The 22,542-nt window shown below is 36.8% G+C and overlaps 2 protein-coding genes across 3 annotated transcripts in view; one reads left to right on the plus strand and one right to left on the minus strand.

Annotated features, from left to right (window-relative positions):
• wdpcp (WD repeat containing planar cell polarity effector) overlaps positions 1-20,233 on the minus strand; it is a 64,700-nt gene extending 44,467 nt beyond the window's left edge. Inside the window, exon 1 of one of the 2 annotated variants that reach the window (XM_016558440.1) lies at positions 19,998-20,233. The gene's annotated coding sequence lies outside the window, so the exon portion shown is untranslated. Of the gene's footprint in view, positions 1-2,899; positions 2,961-19,997 lie in introns of those variants that run through there. The other variant, XM_016558450.1, reaches the window with a different exon arrangement.
• A 737-nt stretch (positions 20,234-20,970) lies between these two features.
• Positions 20,971-22,542, plus strand: part of mdh1ab (malate dehydrogenase 1Ab, NAD (soluble)) — a 9,297-nt gene continuing 7,725 nt past the window's right edge. Inside the window, exons 1-3 of the mRNA XM_016558465.1 lie at positions 20,971-21,110; positions 21,736-21,834; positions 22,211-22,307. Of these exons, the coding sequence (XP_016413951.1) occupies positions 21,108-21,110; positions 21,736-21,834; positions 22,211-22,307 (199 nt within the window). The 5' untranslated portion in view covers positions 20,971-21,107. The remainder of the gene's footprint in view (positions 21,111-21,735; positions 21,835-22,210; positions 22,308-22,542) is intronic.

A 22,542-nucleotide genomic window follows, 5' to 3' on the forward strand; every position in this document is an offset into this window, starting at 1 on the left:
GAGGGAGAGGGAGAAAGAGAAAGAGAGAGGGGCAAAAAATTCTGCCACTTTCCTAAATAAATAAATAAATAAAATTTACCACAAACATAAAATAACGCTAAACCAAAAAAAAAAAAAGTGTTGGGAAAACGCTGTCCCCAGCACAGCCTCTTAACAAGTTTACTGACATAAGAGGATTCTTTCATCTTCTCGCTAGCTTTTAGAGCGAGTCAGCTCTTTCTCTCTCTCCCGACAGAAACCCAATTTCTCCACAGAGGGAAGAAGCTTCAATTCACACTTTGAGATGGACAGTCAGGCGGAAGGTTCATTTTTGATGACCCTGTCTCAAAACGGCCACGATAAGCTAGAAAATGAGACAGAATTGCATCTTTATTTTTGACATCAGGGTGACGCAAGGCTGCGCTTCACAACACAGGCCGGAGAAGCACTTGGAGTGAAACAAAAAGAGACAATTGGTCTCATTGTTCCACCCAAATTAAGACATGAGAATGACCTGAATGGCAAATTAGCGAAACTGCTTATCAAAACACAGCGCACACTCCCTTCCTGGCACTCACTGGAGACACAGCGCTCCCTGCGCGCTCGTTCACAGAGTCAGCGGGCATGTCCCAGAATGCCGTGCTGCAGATGCCACAGTATTGTGAACACAGCAGCGCCGGCCGGCCATGGCAAGCTGCTAAAGTGACCACACATTTGCATGCGTTAATGGGCTTTTATTGTGCTGTGCGCGAGCAAATTAAGAAGCAGTATTTACTGATCTGGGGAAGAACAAAAGAGAGGTCAGCCAGTGGGACAAACACAATCCCTCTATCCCACACACTGAAGCACAGCTTTGAGTTTTTCAACGTTGAGTGTTTTTGAAATGGCTTTTCGAGAAATTGTGATTGATTGTTTAATTGGCTGTCTGAGAGTTCCTATTTAATTGTTTCACTGCTTTGTTTCAGGTGTGTGTATGCAGAGAATAGCTATGTTTCCATCCAAAGTTGCGAATATAGTTATGCACAAAACTGGAATATCGCATAAAACATTTGCAAATAAGCACCGTTTCCATCCAACCAGTCAAAGAGAACGTCACTTCCTGATAAACTGGCACTAAATATCACTAAGAAAAGTAGGAGAAGCCACTGAGTATATATAATAATAATAAATTACTTGTGCATCAGAAAGAGCAGACGAAACACAATAAATGCGGTCATTGCTTTCGGAGCTGGATGCCTGCTGTTTAGGAATGCTGTTGTGTTCCGGGAGGCAATTATCCAGAAATACTTTGATGACAGACTTTGCTCAGGCATCTCAGAATGACCATAACCATATTTGAGATGCTGTGCAACAAGATTGGTTCAATGGTTAGTCAAGTTATGCAAAGACTTTTTTGATGCGCATGGCAGAATTTATTCGGTAAATGTGTTTCCATTTTCAATTATCTGCATTAACTCTTTTTCGTACAAAAACCACCTCAAGTGAGCGTAAAAACTGCAAATTAAGATTTTTTTCCCCTGAAATTTGACGTTTCCATTACTTGTTTCTGATACGATACTTCAAAATGTGCATAAAAACAGGGTGATGGAAACATAGCTGATGTTAATAGTTTGTGAAGATTTAATCTCACCGCATGAGATTAAATCCGCATTTGCAATTCTGGTTCTCTTTTTTTTTTTTCCATGCTGAGTAGATCTCATTGAGACCGGCCAGCATTATGGAAAGAGAGAAAAGTGTAAATGTTCTTTTTTTTTTTTATGTGTGAAAAACACTTGAGTATTCCTTTGAGAAATCTGACAAGTGCATCATCTGGCTGTGACAGGCCTTTTCAGTGTCTATGGTGTGAATGTGAGGCAGAGGCAACCCGTTTATGAATAATCCAAAAAAAACAAAAATAAATAGTCTATTTTCTTTTCTTTGGGCAGCATCACAAGACCTCCAGAAAAACTGCGTGCAGGTCTCCTCCAGTGTTTGAACTTAGACCTAAAATCTAGCTTGTCCAAAAGTGTGCCCATAAAAGGCCTGTAAAGATAGACATCATAATATCATTGAACGTATTACATGTAGCAAAAATAAATTAGTAGAGTATTAGTAGAAGTATTTGAATTAAGTTTGGATAAAACTGCTGACAATTCTCAGCTTGGTTATTTGACAACATCAACAAGGATGTTCTGTTCAGTATTTCATTATTTAAAATAATAATAATAATAATTAGTACTGTCAAACGATTAATCACGATTAATCGCATCCCAAATAAAAGTTTTTATTTACATAACATATATGAGTGAACAGTTTATATTTACTATGTATAAAGTACATTTTATATGTATGTGTGCTGTGTATATTTATTATGTATATATAAATACACACACATGCATGTATACATTTAAGAAAAAAGTGTTATGTTTATATATAAAAAATATTTATATATATAATATAAATTATATGAATATAAATATATACATGTAAATACATGTAAATATTTTCAAAATATATACTGTATGTGTATGTATTTATATATACATAATAAATATACACAGTACACACATATATTATGTGAACAAAAACTTTTATTTTGGATGAAATTAATCGCGATTAATCATTTGACAGCACTAATAATAATAATACATTTTAATCAATTTTGATAATGACGTTGTGCCATGCATCTGACTTCTTCACTCTTAAATGAACTATCAACAGCAATTTCCATTTTTAACATACTACAACATATTGTAACTCATGCAAATGAACACACACTGGTCCCAAGCAATCAAATGTTTAGGATAATTTAATATTTAGTAAACTTCCACAAGAGAGATTCAAGTCTGTAGCTGTTCCTACACATGAAAACATACAGGAACCACACTGAGCAGCTGTCAAACTACTTCTAATCCTGATCCTGGGGCCAAATGTTCCCTACCTCCTCTAGCTGTATCTGCCCCTCAGGTGGACGTCTCCAACAGCCTGTCTAAACACTGGGCTGAGCAGAGGAACACAGTCAGTCTACCTGAGATCTGTTCAAAGGAAACAGAAAGACAGCAGTTGAGACTTTCACCACAGTCAATCAGCCAAACCAACCAAACGTGTGTAGGGATTTCTGTCATGAACGGACACTGATATGCCACAGAAACAACTCATCATGAGATGACGAACCAATCTAATCAAGAGATAATGCATCACTATAAAATGAGTTATTATGATGTATAAAGGGTTATTTCTATAAAGATCTGCCCTATTACTACTTTTTATTGTGCTATGACAGTGACAGTAAAGCCATTGATATTAAAGAAATAGTTCACAGTGTGATCCGATAGGGAACTGGATTGAATTGGGACAGCAATTACAAACTTTGGGTTAAAATCCATCATTGACCAACTCCAAATGAGGTTTCATTCATCTGACACCAGTCCCAATGTGTCTTGGGTATATATATTCACTTGGGTTTTAATATGGTCAAGTGCGATAAAATCACTGAAAATGCATGTTAATGCCAGGTATTAAAGGGGTCATATGATGCAATTTCAATTTTTCCTTTCTCTTTGGAGTGTTACAAGCTCTTGGTGCATAAAGAAGATCTGTAAAGTTGCAAACACTAAAGTCTCAAAACCAAAGAGATATTCTTTATAAAAGTTAAGAGTTAACCAAACAATAATGTACAGTATGTGGAAAATAATGTGTTTTTTGAACTTTAAACCGCATAAACACATTTCATTACACCAAATACACAAAATAATGTTCTTTTTAGCAGCATCATATGACCCCTTTAAGGAAGCCTATGAAAAGCATGCTGCACTTGTATGTTTGCCGTAAGTCTAAATTACACATTAGATTTGTCAAAGCAGGTCAACATTAAAGTCAAACAGTACTGAGAATGTTTTACAACAAGGACAGGGAGCATCTGACCCTCCGGTCCTGCTCAGATTTAAAAGGCAACATAATTAAATCCCTGGGAAAACGAATCTTTATCAAAGTCTTATCGGTGCTCTCTCCCTCTCTTTCTCTCTCTCACACACACGTATTCACATTAATATTCAACCTGAGCAAAAGATGAGTCCATCAGGCAATCTTTCTGTTTGCCCAGTGGTCGACCCCAAAGAGACGTTGTTCCTCTTTTCGCTTATTTAATCAGGCCCAGATTAAATTTATCATTCCTCATTTATGGCACTCTCGCTTTAACTGTACCTTTAGTTCTGCCCTTCATAGTCAATTATCATCCACACCGCCAGCCTATGATTTATTTAATGCAATCAAGCAACTCTACATTTTTTTATTCTATTTCATTTGACTTTTTTCAAAGCAACAGGACCTTAGCGACGTACGAGAACACAGGGCAAATTGAATAATAAAAAATGTCAGAAGAAATTAAAAAGGTCAGGCCAGTGAATTCACGTGCAGAGCACAGATAACCACCGCAGAGTTTAGCTGACTGCAGCGGAAAGACGGAACGAAAATCATCAGCAAGTGATTGACTCCCGGTGACCCCGCGCACCTATCCAGGGTCATAACGGAGAGTGGAGAGAGATGCACCTGCTGATTTCAGGAGATGAGTGAGGGAAAAGCAGACATGTCCTCTCTTGACTTTCCCTCTCTCTCTCTTATTTCAGAACTCTCTTCAGTCACAGACACAAGTAAAAGTGTCCCATCTAACCTGGACTGACAGCTGAAATTACAGACAACGGAAACTGCCACAGGTGAAGAACTGCAGCCCCCCAAACACCCCTCAAAAAGGCATTTTAATTTCATCTTAGCCCTTCACCTCTCACTCTTCCCCTTTTAGAAAATCATAACAACCTTTTCCTGACACTTGCTGTGATTTTAGTACACATTATTAGGTTTCACACACCACACGCATAGACAGCAGGCTTGTGTTGAGGAAAATACCGATAATATATAAATAATATTTAATATATGTATAGAACCATAATATAATACTGTATACTTTTTTGTGTGTTGACTCCGTTTCAGCATTACCACCTCTGTTTTTCCTTTCTCTCTCTCCTCTGTATCTCAAGCTGAAGTTACTGAAGTGAAAATATAAAACAGTACAACCAAAAGAAAGCAGAAAAGGCAGCAGCTCTAATCAGAGTCCTCTAGGGCACAGCCTGGCCATGGCCATCAGCATTAACATTAAAGAGACACAAAACAATGGAAAACACTTTGGGAGAGAGAAACGCAAAGGGGAATGGGGAAGTCAAACATACAAGTAGATGTGCTGACAAAATGGTGTCACAGATTACAGAAGGGCATGATGGGATACTGGAGGATGCCCTGGAGTGCTGTAGGGAGAGTGAAACGATTGTGGAGAGAGAGAGAGGAAGTGATCTCCATAAGAGTGATAAGTAGCCCAATAAACAGAGGAGGAGATAGAAAAAGCAAAAGGGTGGGAGTAAAGTCCATCATAACATTCAAAAGACAGTCTGACTGGAACGATAAACTGCAGAATCTTGCTAAACAAGCTTTTGTTTCACATGGTTTTTTTGTTGGTCATATATGGTTACAGGCTGTTCTAGATAGCCAATCAGTTTCACTATGAGCAGCTGGGAACAAGTACTGTTGGACAGATATTTTTGGCCTAGATGGTTAGGACTGGTAAACCAACTCAGACCACAAAAAAAAACCCTGCTTCATGTTCAAAGCAACAGCTTGACCATGTTAAATTAGTACGAGCTGGGTCAGTTCTGTTATGCAGTACATTTTTATGTCCTCATCATTCGTGTAATGGCAAAGCTAATTACTCCAGTCTTCAGTGTCACATGATCCTTCAGAAATCATTCTAATATGCTGATTTGCTGCTCAAGAAACATTTCTTGTTATTATCAATGTTGAAAACAGTTGTGCTGCTTTATATTTTTGCAGAAACCATAATACAGCATCTTTTTGAAATAGAAAACTTTTGTAACATTATGTTTTACAGTCACCTCTGATCAATTTAATGCACCCTTGGTAAATAAAAGTATTAATTTCTTTCAAAATAAAAAAATCTGACCCCAAACTTTTGAAGGGTAGTGTAATTTTTCAATAATTTTACTAGTAATTTTTCTAGGCTACACAAACGTAATCATAGCAAAATCAGAACAAAAATATTTATTTATTATTTTTTTATTTAAAAATTCACTTTTCTTCTGGCAAGTTTTTATTATTTTTGTGACATTTTGGTAAGTTAGTAAGTGGTATTTAAGAAAGTAGTTTAGTAGTTTGTGGTATTAGTTGTTTTTTCTCACTCTAAAACGTTCTATCCTGTCCAATAAAATGACAGAAATCAGCATTAATCACCATTTCCAAAGATGGTAAAATTCTGGCATCTGGCTCATTTTCTTGCTATCATGAATATAACCAAGCTATAATTAATAAAGTTTAATTACCTGATCTTGACCACAGCATATTTTGAAAGTCTGCTATAGAAATACTTGCTTAAATTTACATTTCAAAAAGTACCGCATAACAGGAAAGACCCAGCTGGCTTTCTAAGCAGGGATATTTTAGACATTTCCATTAAAAAAATTGACCTAGGATGTAAAACTCCTGGTCCAGATGGATTTTGTAATGAATTCTATAAAGCCTTCAACGAATTACTATCACCTTATTTATATAGGGTTTATAAACAGGCATTTATAGATCAGTCTCTGCCGTCCTCCCTAAACGAGGCAATTATTACTGTAGTCCCAAAAAAAGGAAGGAACCCAGAGGAACTGGGTTCTTATAGACCGATTTCACTCTTAAATACAGTCTGCTAAAATTTCTAATAATAAAAATATTTAAACCATAAAAAAATTGACTTCAGCTCAAAAGGCAACACACCAGATAAACCATATGCAAGCAGAGAAAAGAACTGAATTAGTCTATATATTCCCATCTGTCTGCTTTCAGCGGTTGAAATACCATAGCTTCATACAATTTCTACTGTATCATATCAGTCCACTCATCTATTTCTTTTCTCCACTTTCTGAGGTCCTCATAACAGGAGAGACAAGTCAAGTGTGACAGATAATATGTGGCTACGCTATGTAACATTAAGGTGCCATTGAAGAGACACAAGGACAGAGTGGCGCCATGACACACACACACACACACAGCCTGAGTGTGTCAGAGAGGCCTCTATTCACATTCAGCAGGCAAATAATAGCGACTGACAGACAAGCAGCTCAATATGAGGTAAAGCTAATACTATTCATGTGAGAAGACATCTACAGTATGTCTGTGAGTGCGAGCGCGTGTGTAATAGGTGTCAATCAGAGCCGTAAATGAAGTTGGGCAGCTTGAGTGACGTGGCCAGGGGGCAGGTCTGTCTGTCTGTCAAACGAGAGGAGAAAGGAATGAACAAGTGTGAAAAACGAGGAGATCCCGACGGGATGAAAAGGAAGAATCTACTCCAATTGTTGTCAGAGAGACGGAGAGCGAGGCCATTGAGAGTTCAAGAGTTGAGAAGTTCAGACAGAGGGGAAAAAAAAGGTTTGAGACAGAGAAGATCGGCACAAACACGTACAGGAGTTGCCAGCTCTCTCAATCTCAAATGGGAGTTAGCAGCATTAACTGCGACTAGCCAAGGATTTACTAGCCTCTCTTCAAGAAGAGGTGGGTTAAAAAGAGGATGAGAAGTGTAAAGAGGGAGGGAGAGAAAGAAAGAGAGAAAGCACATGTCAGCAGGTTTGGATAGACAGTTTCTGATTCTGTGCCATGCTCTTGTAGAGCTGACCGAGCAGCACACACACACACACACACGTGCAGACACAATGCCATCGCCACCAGTCATCTTATCTACTCAGTGCTGCATGGTCATTCTTCCACTTCATTCCTCCCTAGCTCTCTCTATCTTTTTCTCTCTCTCCTTCCCTCTTTCACATTCCTAAGAAGTTTTAATGCTATAAACAGCTCCAATTAATTTTACAATATTACTGTTTTTACTCTATATTTAATCAAATAAATGCAGCTTTGGTGAGCATAAGAAAGTTGTGTGTGTGTGTGTGTGTGCATTAGTGGTTCATCTGTGCATTAGTGGTAGGGATTCTTTAGTGACTTTTGAGGCAGTTTTTTCTTTTTAAGCGTATTGTTATGTCAGTAGGTGTCAACAAGCAACTGTCTTTATACAGTAAGTGAGTCATTGACTCAATGATTTAGCGGATTCATTTAAAAAACTGATTAATTCAGGAATAAAACTTCCTGCACCCCAATTTCTGCCCTAAATAGTATTTGCAGTTAGTAATCTTTAAAGGGGTCATATGATGCTATTTTAAAGATAATTATTTTGTGTATTTGGTGTAACAGAATATGTTGACATGCTTTAATGTTCAAAAAACACATTATTTTTCAAATACTGTACATTATTGTAGGTTCTCTATGCCCTGCCTCTCTCAAATAGCAAATTTGAAAACGATATTAAAATAAAACGAATTTAAAATTTCAAAACTATATTAACCTTGGTGCACAGCCAGCCTTGTACTCTTCTACGTTCAAAAAACTGTCGTCCATAAAATGCGTTGCACAAATTCGAACATCTGGGTTGTGCTGTTCTGTTGTAAATAAATCTTAACCAATGATTCCTAATTGCATCTACTTCCGGAAGGCCAAATAAAGTGCTTTTGCTTTCGCACTGAATCACACAGCGTCTCCCTGACATGGCTGCATCAACACTACTGCTGTTCCTGAAACCACGCCTTCTTTCTTTGCGTGCACATTTGGGCGGCATTATGCTAATATTTCCACATTGTGACGTAGACATGTGGGGGCGTGTTAGAATGAGCCGTTTTAGGTAGGCGTGGTTGACTCTTAACTTTTATAAAGAATATCTCTTTGGATTTGAGACTTTATTCTTTGCAACTTTACAGATCTTCTTTATGCACCAAGAGCTTGTAACACTTCAAAGAGAAAGGAAAACTTGAAATCGCATCATATGACCCCTTTAATACTATTTATAGTGGATGATATGCAAATTGGGATGCAGGGAATGTTTTTAAGAGTCAATGCGTCATTGAATCATTTATTCAACAGATTTATTCAAAAACATTCATTCTGGAACAAAACACAGCTAACATGTTTTACTTGGAAATGTGCAACAGTTAATTTTCCAGTGCCTTATTTAGGAACTATTTTCTTTGATGAAGTAAAAACATATGATAATATTAAGACTGAATTGTATGTTACTCAGATTAAAAGCTATATTACAATCACATTTGTGCTTCGTTTTATATAAATATTCACAACAATACAGTGCTGTTTTAAAGTTAGATGACGTTACCATTATATTGGCAATGGTAATTTTGACATACCACTGTAAAACATACTTACAACGAAATTGAGAAAAATACTTTTCATGGAAAAATGTAATATTTAATATCCATTGCATTATTTTCTCTAAATCTGAGCATATATTATATGTGTGTGTGTGTGTGTGTGTCTGGGGGTGTGTTTGCATCAATTCAATACCCACAACCTTCTATGATTGCACTTATGAGAGTTTTCTTACTAAACACTTAAATAAAGACAGCTTTGCGTGAGCTTTGATTTGAATTCTTCTATTCCGACAGGCCAGGCGTAATGCGATTCTTGTTAGCATAGCCGTAAACATGGGTGGTAATAACCTGAGACTAAAACACTCACGAGGAGGTCTAAGTACATCTGTAAACGTCATTAGAGCAAAATGATCAGGAGAAAGAGGGCCACGAAAAGAACAGAAGAGATAAAAAGGAGCAATGCCTTTTAAGCAGGTGTTTACCCAGAGACTTGGAGCAGAAAGCCAAACAGTGGGGGCGCAAGGCTGGGTCACACTTCTCAGAGACGAGGAATTTTTTGTCATTTAAGAAATGTCTGGGATCTTTTTTGTCTGAATACTGTGGGGGCGTTTTTCTGTGACTTTCAAACACAGGCTAGAGTTTGTTTACGAAATAAATTCTGGTGACCAAAGGTGAGTAAACGTCGACATCAACAAAGGCCAAAACCGCAAGGGGCCGCTAAACGACGGGAGAGCAGTTCTAGGAGTCTATCAGTGTCCAGTGTGGTTGTCGGTGAGACAGGTGCGAGTGAGACAGGTGTCAGTGTGTCCGTGTCTTTGTTTTTGTTGTTGGATTTACTTTCTTTAATGTCCCTGCCAGCGTTCATCCCCCAGCGTTTTGCGGTTTGGCTCTTTGACAAGGATGCGTGGAAGGAGAAGACCTGGGAATGATGCGAGCCACCGAAAGGTCAGGAGAATGTTGCGGACTTCACAGCAGCTCATTACGGATAGTCTGCAGGATGCTGTCACAAAAAAATGACAACCTGTCAGTCCAGAAAGGCAGACGTTGACATGGTGGCCACTACACAGCACACACCTGCCCTTCCTCTCGCTCTTTTTCCCTCACTCTCTTCTTTTCTTCAGGGTGACATCCAGAGTGCTCGACCTCGTTTAGACCTTTCACAGTTATTTCTACATCAGACCACACAAAGGAAAAAATCGCATTGCCATAGATATTATTATGAAGCTAAAAAACTATATATAAAAAATATTATTAATTATTCTTATTATTATTATTTGTAAATTTGCTAAATTTACTAGCAAATTTCTGAGTGAACATTGTTTCAAAGTAAATCCTACCAAAAAACATTATTTCCAGTGTATTAACAAATAATATATATTACTATATAATATTATACAATAATAAAGTTTTTGTACCTCTTGGTACATAAAACATACAGGAAAAAAACACATTCTACTATTTATATCCACATCTGAAGAATTAGCCTATATATCAAATATATTTTGGTCATGCAAAATAATATAATATAATATAATATAATACAATACAATACAATACAAATATACCTAAGACCGGTTTTGTGGTCCAGGGTCACATATAATTTCTGGCACAGAAAATAACTTTATTTTAAACAATTTTATTTTCTAAAAATTTCCCACATATGCCATTCGTCAAACAAAAAGGTAGTCCCACCCCAAACTCAGGCCATTGGTGGTGCAAATATTGCTGTGTCAGGCTGGTCGGGATGCGTAAAAAAAGAAAGAGAAAACACTTCTATGTACAGCTTGTTTGATTAGTACCAATGCACAATTCACACGGAGTACACTGACAATCGAAGTATTACTTGTAATGAATTGTTATCTTTTTCTCCAGGTGTTTTTGGCACTCTGGATAAGAGTCTTGCCCTCTCTATGACCCATAAAGCCGACACCGCTGACAGAGAAGAGACACAAAGTTATTTTCAATTTAAAATAAAGGTTGGCTTTTCCTGCGTGACCTCTGACCTTTGAGTTCGAGCATCATCATGTGAGTCTGTGCGTGGGTGAGGAGGAACAGAGACAGCAGGCGAAACAGGAATGCTGGTTTGGACTGGGAATGCCGAATTCTCCAGCACCTGGAGGAGCTCCATTTGACAAGCAGCCGGAGTGATCAGCCATGCATGCACAAAACACACCCACCCAAGTGCCCCTCCACAAACACAATGACTTTGATTCTAATGGGATGCCCACTCGATGTTAAACCCAGCACACACACTCCCTGCTATTCTAGCCACAGCTCCTGCATGTTGTATTTGACTGATTATAGTCAACACACACATGATTCCTCTCTTCCTCTTTATATGGGGAAATCCTCAAATGCAAGCAGCTGGCCGCTGGTAAGTGGACACAAAAGCAGGGAAGTGCATTGCTGTGTCAAGCCCTGTCTTGTCAGATCCTATATCAGCTTTCCCAAGCAGGGGCCTGCAGGTCCGGGACCAGAGCTCAGAGAGTTTTCAGCAGCAGTTAAAGTATTAAAATGGTTCTGAGAGCTCTCGTATTTCAGACATCATCTTCTCCTGACAAACTAAACGAGGCGGTCCTCTCCAATCAGTTGTGTGACTAAGAGCCAGTGCTTGTGATGTGGACTGAGTCTTACTTGAGAAGGTGTCAAGCCTCTGCCGCAAATTACAGCACTCTGATGGCCTATTGAGACCAGTGTTTCCAAAGAACAGTATAATTGCTAATGTTTGTAAGTTTCATTGTGATGCCACAACACTATTTATTCCCAGAAAACAACTATTGAGTACAAAAAAAAAAATCTTAATTCTGTATTTGCCCTTTTTCCTAGTGATTATATCTAAACATCTTACAACAAGGTAAATTTGTCTGACAAGTAAAACTGACTTTACAGAAATATACCATTAAACTTTTTAAAAATATTTTTGTAAGAAGTCTCTTATGCTCACAAAGGCTGCATTTATTTGATCAAAAAAACAGTAAAAAAGACAAAACAGTAATATTGTGAAATATTATTACCGATTTTCAGCAGCCATTACTCAGTCTTCATTGTCACATGATCCTTTAGAAATCAGTCTGATACGCGGATTTCGTTATTATTATTTGCTGCTTCATATATTTATGGAAACCTAGATATCGAATAAAAACCATTTCAGGATTTTTGATTAATAGAAAGCATGTATTTAATATGTAATCAATTTAATGCATCTATGCAGAATAAAAGCATTAATTTCTTAAAAAACTTTTTTCAATAGTGTAAGTATATATTGTGTCATGAAAGCTTCATGTAAAATATAATATTTTATACACACATAAAAGTGCTGCCAAAACAGTTATTCATCATATTTATGGCTTTGAGAAATTTTTCTAATGGCAAGTAAAAATCCTTAAAGGGGTCATATGATACGATTTCATTTTTTCCTTTCTCTTTGGAGTGTTACAAGCTTTTGGTGCATAAAGAAGATCTGTAAAGTCGCAAAGACTAAAGTCTCAAATCCAAAGAGATATTCTTTATAAAAGTTAAGACTTGTCCACAGCCTCCTAAAACGCCTCGTTTAAACACGCCCCCACATGTCTACATCACTGTGTGGGAAGATTTGCATAACACCGCCCAAATGTTTCCGGGTTTGACGAAGGCCCGCTTCCGAAAAACGAAATGTGTTGTGATTGGTTAGCTGTCCCAGTGCGTTGTGATTGGCGAACAGCTTAGACAGTGTTTCAGTACTGCCCCGCCCCTTGACAAAGCAGCATGTTCGGTCTGCTCAATATTGCTTTAATTTGAGCCGGATTCAGACCTCGAGAATATTGAACAAGAGGATCGCGCAGAACCTTTGCACGCACGGATATTGCAAGATATATTAGAGTGTAACGTTATTGTTTTTTTGGCTAAATCACGTTTTAGATAGGATGTCAAAAACCGCTTAAAATAACTGCATTTACTATGTACAGATAAGTGCATATGTATTATGTTTATTGTTCTTTAATTCTAACATTATAACATGAATCGCAGTGAAACTGTTACACAGTTGAATTTATTTATACCATAGTCCAGTCCCACAGACTTAATCTCTATTTGTGGCGGCATATATATGCAAATTCATTCTCTGCCTGCAGGAGGCACTGTTGGAGTGGTAGAGATCGAGGTTTCCCTGGTAAAGGCTGTACACAAAGCAGAGCTCCGCTCACAAACACTGCTTTATCAGACATGCAAGATTAAATGAAAATGACATCCAATTTTCTGAAGACAGTCGGTTTCCTTCAGAAATACAGTGATATAAAAACACCCACACTCAATGTATGGGAAACACTGTAGTCTCATAATTTAAGTGAAAATTCTGCAGATTACATCATTGTCCAGTATTGTACTGTCAGCAATTTATTATAAAAACGTTATCATAATTGTAACATACATATTTACATACATAATTATTCAGGTGCATGTGTAATAACTTGCAAAACTTGACGCTACAGCAGCACTTCTTCATCGTTGTCTTGTCTGATGCACTCAACCCAGCGTTCTAACCACGACCTCACCCCTCCCCACCCCCCAACCATTCGAATTTCTGTGGGCGGGAATTATTTTAATGATATTCTAATGGACTGCTTTGTGATGTCACAAAACTCGGAAAACAATGCTGTAGTCCAAACGAGCCGTTCGTTGTAGTTCTTGAAAAGGGATTTTTTTTAAACTAAATATCTCCCTTTGAAGTGGACTTTGAGATTTGTTACTTTGTAGATCTTCTTTATGCCCAAACATACACACTACACACTGACTAAAATTCAAAAAGTGAAAAAGCATAATAGGACCCCTTTAAGAAAAAACATCCCTTTATGTTACATCTCAAGGTCTGGTTTAAGAGTTTCCACAAAGGCAAACAGACCATTGTGTTGTAGCTTAAATCTATCAACTCCCATACAGCCAGGCACTGTCTATACAAACACATAAAGACCTACTTAAACAGAAAACAGACATTTGAGCTGAACATTTCAACACTGCTAAATCAGTATATACTTTGATGACTATATTTTTAGCACAAAAAGAGGCACAACATGGCACAAGCAAACACAGATGACTGAAAGAGTCTAAACTATACTTTACTATCAAGTAGCCTTTTTGTCTGACAAATGATACTACTCATCCCAAACCACACACACCTGCATACACGCAAGCAAGCTTTTTTGGAGGACGCAGCTAGCCCATCAATCCAGACAGGAGGCTGTGGATGGCATGACAACGCTATCCCAGCTAACATCTGTACGGTAACTTAGGGCACGGCAACAGGCCTAATCCCTACACTGACTGAGAGAGACACGAACAGAAAAACAAACCTCAAACTCAGGAGCTGGTCCAGGTTGCTCACTTTCTCTCTGTTTCTCCATTTCTCACCATTGTGCAGGAGAGTGTGAAGGCCAGGACTGCCTGTCCAGTTTAAGGGATTTGAATTAATGCAACATGTTTTGATTGCTGGACAGCTACAATCAAACAGAAAGGCTGACTTGAACAACACTCTGATCCCCAAGGCAATGATTCCCTCCTTTAGATGAGTGCAGTGGATGTGTAGGACTCTAAGAAGAGCATTGTTGAAGCAAGCAACAACAACAACAACAACAAAAAAGACAGGAGCCAAAGACCAAACACAATGCAGCGTTGATGTGGGTCATGTGTGGCCCTCCACTGCAATGAAGAGGAAACTACAATTTACCAGATTCCTTTAGGCAAGTGCCAGTTCACCAGTCATTTTGTGATCTAGATAAAACTGTTCTAAGGCCTGCTATTTATCAGTTTAATATTATACATCATTATTAACATATAGATCTAAATATATAATTACTATAAAAATATTATTATAAATTGTCATATAAAGGAACTAAAATATAAGATGTCAATTACCTTTTTTTCCATTCAAAATCAACATTTTAGGTTAAAATTAACATATGTTTAAGTGTACATTTAGGGAACATGTTTTTCTAGTTTTAAATTGCCTATATATTTCATTGTTTTTATTAGTTTCATTTTTTTTTTTGGTTTGCAATCTGGTGTGACAAATTTATCTTTGCAAGTATAAACATCCCATGTAATATGTTACTTAATTTGTAATATGTTAATTAATATTTGTTTACAAGAGTTTTTGGTGAAATATAATGCAGACAGAAAAAACTGCTTGACACTTCATGTCAACTACCCATATAAAGATTGGCATATAAATAAAATTATGTTTATAATATATCAAACATATTTAATAAAATGTTTTAAAAGATATATTTTTTATTATCAGATAATTTTTTTAAGCTCTTTTCAAAGCTCTTGCATATACATACTTATAGCCTTTGTGTATGTATATACATGTTTACAGATACATATAAACAAAACATAATTAATAATAACAAAATATACAACATGTAAAAAACATTTACATTTTTTTAATTATATTTTATCTAATTTTGTTTTACATTATTGTTGCGTAAACATCAAATGTACCCTTATGCTAGGAAAAAGGCACATTATATGGGCTGTCAAATTAAGTTAACATCAATATCTCAGCACTTTGATTTCAAAATGGATTTTATGGCGTGTTTATGAGACATTGAAGAGGAAAGGCAGGGTGATTGAAAGCTGGAGGGCGGGGCTGCATTATAAGCAGGTGAAGTGTGTGCTTTCACTTTGATCAGAGTGTGTGTGTGTGTGTGTGTGTGTGTGGCTGCCAGGCGTGGGAAAGTTTGAGGGTGACAGAGTGTGGAGTTGACAGGCATGGGGAAGTCTGGTGTTGAAAAAGCATTCTTGAATAAATACTCCTGAGGGCTTTGTTGTTTGAAGCTAAATCAAAGAGCACTTAGAATGATCACGAGCCAGGAGAACCCAGCTGTACATTTGTAAAACAATGTGACAACTTGAAATACGCCTGTCTTTAAAACCCCTGAAGGAGGAGAAACTAAATAACGCTCACTCAATTACTTCCAGTCAGGTTTCAAGGGCCTGGAACTAAATGTAGTGCCTTCAAAAGTCCAAACAAGCGCAGGTTGAAAATGAGAGCAATTCAAATGAAACCATTCATTAATTTGTGGAATACAAAGTTTCAAACTCTTTAAGGTGATTCTTGTTTATTGTTTGCTTGCATTTATGTTTGTTATAGGAATTACGCTACAAAACTAGTGCTACACTGGCACCTAACGTTCATAAAACAGTACTGCAATTCAAACTCTGGGCACTAGACAAATCATCTAAAATCATGCCAAGAAATAAACTCATGAGAATGCAAGCAAACATCTAAAGGATGGACATCACAGTTCTCACGTAACCCCATTGAGACATGTCATATTATCAAGATGGATTTTGCGAACAGACAATGGAAAAGAGATAATAGTCGTCTGGTAAAGGATTTTGGCAAGTCACTGGCAGGCAGTACCAGATCACAAACAGATACAACCGCCTTTGAATAAAGCAGATCACTGTGATATAGAGGTCATAAAAAGATTTATAAATCACAAAAATAAGGGTATGCAAATCTTAATCCAATCAACATGGATTACAAACCGTCCATTTACACATAATACTTGGCACTTTCATACTGCTATAGTGCCAGTTCTGTCATTTCTATGGGTGAATACCAGTGGTTTCAGTTAAAAACAAAACAAAAAACACCAACAACTATGGAGTGTTGATGCTATAATACAATGAATTTACATGCCATGACCTTGCTGAGACAATGAGTAAAAATGCCATTGCACTGAAACTGAAAAAATGCTACAGATATTAAAAAATGGGGCTAAAAATGCTCCATTGTTCTCTTTCATGTTTTATGTACACTACCGTTCAAAAGTTTCATTAATTTTTTTAAAAACATATCTCCTGTGCTCACCAAGGCTGCATGTATTTGATTAAAAATACAGTAAAAACAGTTAAATTGTGAAACATTAATACAATTTAAAATAAGTATTTTAATATATTTTAAAATGTAATTTATTCCTGTAATAGCAAAGCTGAACTTTCAGCAGCCATTACTCCAGTCTTTATTGTCACACTTCTTAGTATCAATGCTGAAAGTTCATATTTTTGTGGAAATTCTTTGATGAACAGAAAGTTCAAACAAACAGCATTTATTTGAAATTTAATGTATCCGTCCTGAATAAATTTATTAATTGCTTTCAGAAAAAAATCTGTCCCCAAAACTTTTAGACAGTAGTGTACATTTTTTATATATTTCAGAATATTCAGATATTGGCCCAGGTATGCACAGTATATATAAACACAATGCCTTAAAAATAAAAATAGTCAAATATATCTCACTTCACTGTCCAAAATGTTATGTAGTTGGTCTGACCTCAGGTTATATTACTCTCATCCAAACCCACAATATTTTCGTCCTTACCCTCTTCTTAGCTCACTCAGGTACTTAAAGGATAACATCCCACAGTGCATCTCTTTATTCAGAGGCATAGTTTGATGAGGTCACAGAGTGCAGATGTTCTCAAATCCCTCACAGGTATTGTTTTGATTTTCTCTCTCTACACAGACCATGAATATCCTTGTGTCACCAGGTACAGCGTGTGCATTAGACACAATAACAAACATTCCCACTGACATGACATGAACAATGCAGGTTCACAAAATCTGTGAAAAACAGCACGTTTACAAAAAAAAAGGGGGAGGAAAAAGTGCAGAAACCATCTAAAGTCACTAGAGCATGAGTTGATAGAGGTGCACTGAATCAGGGACAACATCTAAAACATGACAGCTGAGATATCACTTTTTAATCCACAAAGAGATGTCTGAAATCAGTCAGCTTATTATTTATCTGAACTAAGAGTACTGAATAACGTTTTGTTCAACGAGTCTTAATGGTTGAGAAATGAATAAACAAAAAACATCTCACAAATGCTTGATATTGGTGCTTCATACAAATAAAAATTCACTGCTATTTATGGGGTGCAAAACAAATATACAGCATAGGCAGTCAGCCAGACTAAATATTGCTTCATCTGTTATTAATCATTTAATTTGACTGATTAGGGTTTGATTTTCAGTCTGACATGGAAAGAGTTGTCTGAAATGGGGGCCTGTTGAAGCAGGTCTGGATTATTCTAGAATTTCAGTCTTCACAGTGTGCAATCTGATACTGCACTATTAAAATATTTCAAAACTGTATTTACTGGTTTGACAATCCTGTTATGGTTAAGAGCAAAGGTTATGTGATTTAAAGGTTAAATATGTTTTGCAAAGTGATCTGATATATACTGTAAATAGCAAAAGGTTACAATAGTTTGTTTAAAAAAGCCCATATCATGCATAAAATCACTCCGATTTCACAGAGCAGTTTGACAAGAACAAATGCTTAAAACTGTTATGAACATAAGATAAATCCATCTTTAATAAGTCTATAATAAACGTTCAAATATTTAATTAATACAGTTTTATTTGTATTTAATTGCATATAATTTATTAATGTCAACACAAACAATCTGATTTAATTTCATTATTGATAACTATTATTTAATTATATTTTATTCAACATCAGCACTACAATATCTTTCAAATCAGCGTAATGTAAAATGATTAAATCAAGTTAAATTAAAACTTTCTTACTTCAGTATCTGACTAAATTTATTTCAGAATAAAAATATGTATTGTGTAGGTATAGCACACTTCACTTTTTACAGAAAACTGAAGGTGTTATTAAACACCAGTCTCACGATACACAGTGTGAATGAAAGAGCCTGAGGGAGAGAGAAAGAGAATATAAGAACGACAGGGAGGTATAGGGAGGCTCAGACATTTTAAGAATGTCTTATAAAATATTCTATTATGATATTCTATTCCAAAAATAATTGATTGTCAAAAACTATATGCAGCAATCTGACTGCAATTGTTAAACAGAATTGCAAAGCACTCATAAACTGAAAGCTTGCCATCTCCTCTCTTTGTGTTTTGGAGAAGAGTGTTTGGTGTTGTTCTCTGTGTGGACATCTCGGAAGCAACATTATCCTCAGCTCCTTTGTCAGGCGGTTTGTAATGAGCCTGTAATGAGTTCATGTAAAATGCAGCAGAGAGATCATCTATCTCACCCAAAGCAGGGGTCCCTACAGCACTGAACTGATACAGAGGTCCTATATCACCCTCTCAACCTAGGAGACAGCGAAATACAAATATCATAACAAGATATACTGTGTGTTAATCAAATAGCTACTCTTGGCTGTATTTTCTAAACTTGCATATAAATTTTATGAATGTTATACTAGACTTTAAAAAAACTGACAATTCTCCTTACTAACTGAAAATATTTTTTTCAGAATGGGGAAATATCATCATAAGTTTGTATAAAGAGGGGATATAAGATATAACCTAGTTTTGATCGTTTCTGACTGTAACTTCATACACTATTTCATTTATATCACTGTCCTTGTTAGTCTCAAACTAACAAAAATGTATTACTCGTGTTATCTAGAATACGACTAATAATAATAGGTCTGTAGTCCATCTAATGGCACAGACCACATGTCCACTAATAGGGCTACTAATATTTTCCACACTCTCGTGAAATCGTCTTTACTCCTATAAACCGACAACAGTGAACCCTATCCGGTCAGCTGAACCAGTCCGAGGGGGTGGAAGAACATCTCACATCGGAAATTGTAGATTTTTTCGGGTGATAAGAGAAAATACTACTTAACCACCCATTGGTATGCGCTGTACAACGGCTAAAACAAATACATGTAATTTATCATACACATGTTTGATTCACCAATCTGAAATACTCCAGTGCACAGGTTACTCTGACTCTCGCATCATTCATGGACTTACCGGTTAACGGTTAGTTCACAAATAATCTGTTGATCTCCAGATGACTGAATTGATGCCGCAGGTGCTGCTGTCTTAAGTTTGTTGCCAGACGACTACAAATGAGTAACTTATAACTTCAGAAAAATACAAGCATAAATAAAATTGTCGCAGTTAAACGCGATCTCTTTCACTTATGTAACTTTTAAATATTACACACGATATTTTTTAGGGATTGTTAGCTGTTGCTAACCATTGACGTGTTCTTGATTTCAAGAGTATCCAAGCAACGAACGCAACTCTCCATCACGGTTTACTTTTTCCCGCGTTGTTTTCCAAACATTACGGTACTATAATATCTTCCGGGTTGTTCCTTTAGTCGGGAGTTCAGAAACCCGATCGATTCTTGACATATTACATTGTCTTTACGAGGAATGTTGTGGTTATTTTCCATTAATACTTTACAGTCCAAATTAAACTTACACAAATATTTAAACTAAGAAATCTTAAACAATTTTTGCATCTATTTCGCATAAACTGCTTTATTATATGTTATTTTTGTGAGCAAATTATATTTATCACGCACAATAATCTTCAAATTAATGAATTTTTCAAATTAAATGCCCTAGTGAATATTTTTTGAGAGTCGGGGATAAAAAAAAGTTATAAATAATCTATTAAAAAGGCTATATAAAGGCTATAAATAAAACATTCTGAAATATGTAGTATTAATTAAAAGTGCAAAAGCTAATTGAATGCATTTTTTGTATTGTTTATTTTAAATGCAAAATATATTTAAGTTAAACCTATGTTTTAATGACCCGACAGTCTTTCCTATCGGTTCTTTGAAACGAACTGCTCGAAAGAACCGATTCGCTTAAATAAGTCGGACGTCCCATACACGACTCGTGGAAGAGGGATCTATTAGTTTGTGATTTATTGTAGTGACTTGTAGGAACTGTAGTTTTTATTTCAACAAAGTGAACTCCTGTAGCGCCACTAAAAACTACATTTCCCAGAAGGCACTTGAAACGCAGGTGCCCCGGCAACTTGTTGCCTCGTGAGGAAAATAGGGGTGACCTCCGCAATCACCCGAGTAGTGGGAGAGCAGCTGTCATTCTCAACCACCTGAAAATGGTAAGAAAAATTACTATTCCGACTTACATTGATATGAAAATAAGTTTTACTGTCAAAATATGACAATGTAATTGCGAAGTGGCCCGAGGCTTTGAAAATCAGTGTCGAAGTTTAATTAGACTTTAAGAATTACAGCAGAACTTATCTTTTGCTGAACTGTTATATGCAAGTTAGTACCAAAACTAGCATTAGTGATGATTAAAACACCTGTTGGAATATAACAGTCAAGCATTTATGTTTGCATGTGATATTTCTTATATCAAACCGTTAAGAGCATTTTGAGGTGTATTAATCCTCTATTCTGTGTAAAATAAAAAATAATGGACTAGACTATTCTGAATATAATACAGATACATTCATTTGCAACAAACGAATGTTTCTGCAGAAGTGCCAAATGGTGAAAGTGAGTTCATTGAAGAAATGTATAAATGTCTCCTGGTTTAAAAATATCCCACACAGCAAGTCATTCTGAGGTCTGGCAGAGTTTGCCAGGACTATTTATATGTTCTAATGTGGTGAGCCTCCTGAGCGTGTCTGTCCTGAGTGGTTGTTGTAATATGACTTTTATATTCTATGCTAACTTACATCTATTGTTTATAATTCTATCTCTCTTGTTTTGCTGTAGGCTGAGCCTATTAGGGTCCTGGTGACCGGCGCCGCAGGGCAGATCGCATACTCTCTGCTATACAGCATTGCAAAAGGAGATGTCTTCGGTAAAGATCAGGTAGGGGCAGGATTTGGCTTACGCAATGTCCCGTCACATCCAATTAAAGTCTGTTGTATCATTTAGCATGCTGTTTAGCTAATTCCAGGAAAAGGCACCATATATGTCTTCGACAGCTGATGAGATTATTGCAAAACCAAAACCATATTATGACAGTTATAATTAATAATAATTCATAATTTATGCATTTAGCAGACGCTTAAAAGCGACTTACAGTGCATTCAGACTATAAATTTTTTTATCAGTATGTGTGTTCTCTGGGAATCGAACCCACAACCTTTTGTGCTGCTAACGCAATGCTCTCCCACTGAGCCACAGGAACACTATTTAGTTATGCAAGACATGCACTAATGTTCACTTTCCCTGTCACTTTCAGCCTCTCATTTTGCTTCTGTTGGACATCACTCCCATGTTGCCTGTTCTGGAGGGTGTCGTTATGGAGCTGCAGGACTGTGCTCTCCCAATTCTGAGAGGTACACATACACACACATACATACAGAATGGAGTGTCATGAGGCCCTGTATCGTGTGGTCTTTGTGCCAGCCATGCAGTCTAAAAGGCCTGTGTTTTCACTGCACAAATGATAAGAGCTCAGAGCAATCTGATTGGCTGCCTGTATGATCCCCAGCTGAAAAGGCAGCTAAATTTAGGATTGTGGTTCCCATCCGAGGATGATATGGGAAGGTTGACAGTATGTGACCTGTCAAG

The sequence above is a fragment of the Sinocyclocheilus rhinocerous genome, unplaced genomic scaffold, assembly GCF_001515625.1.
Source record: "Sinocyclocheilus rhinocerous isolate Xijiao unplaced genomic scaffold, SAMN03320098_v1.1 scaffold851, whole genome shotgun sequence".
NCBI lineage: Eukaryota > Metazoa > Chordata > Actinopteri > Cypriniformes > Cyprinidae > Sinocyclocheilus > Sinocyclocheilus rhinocerous.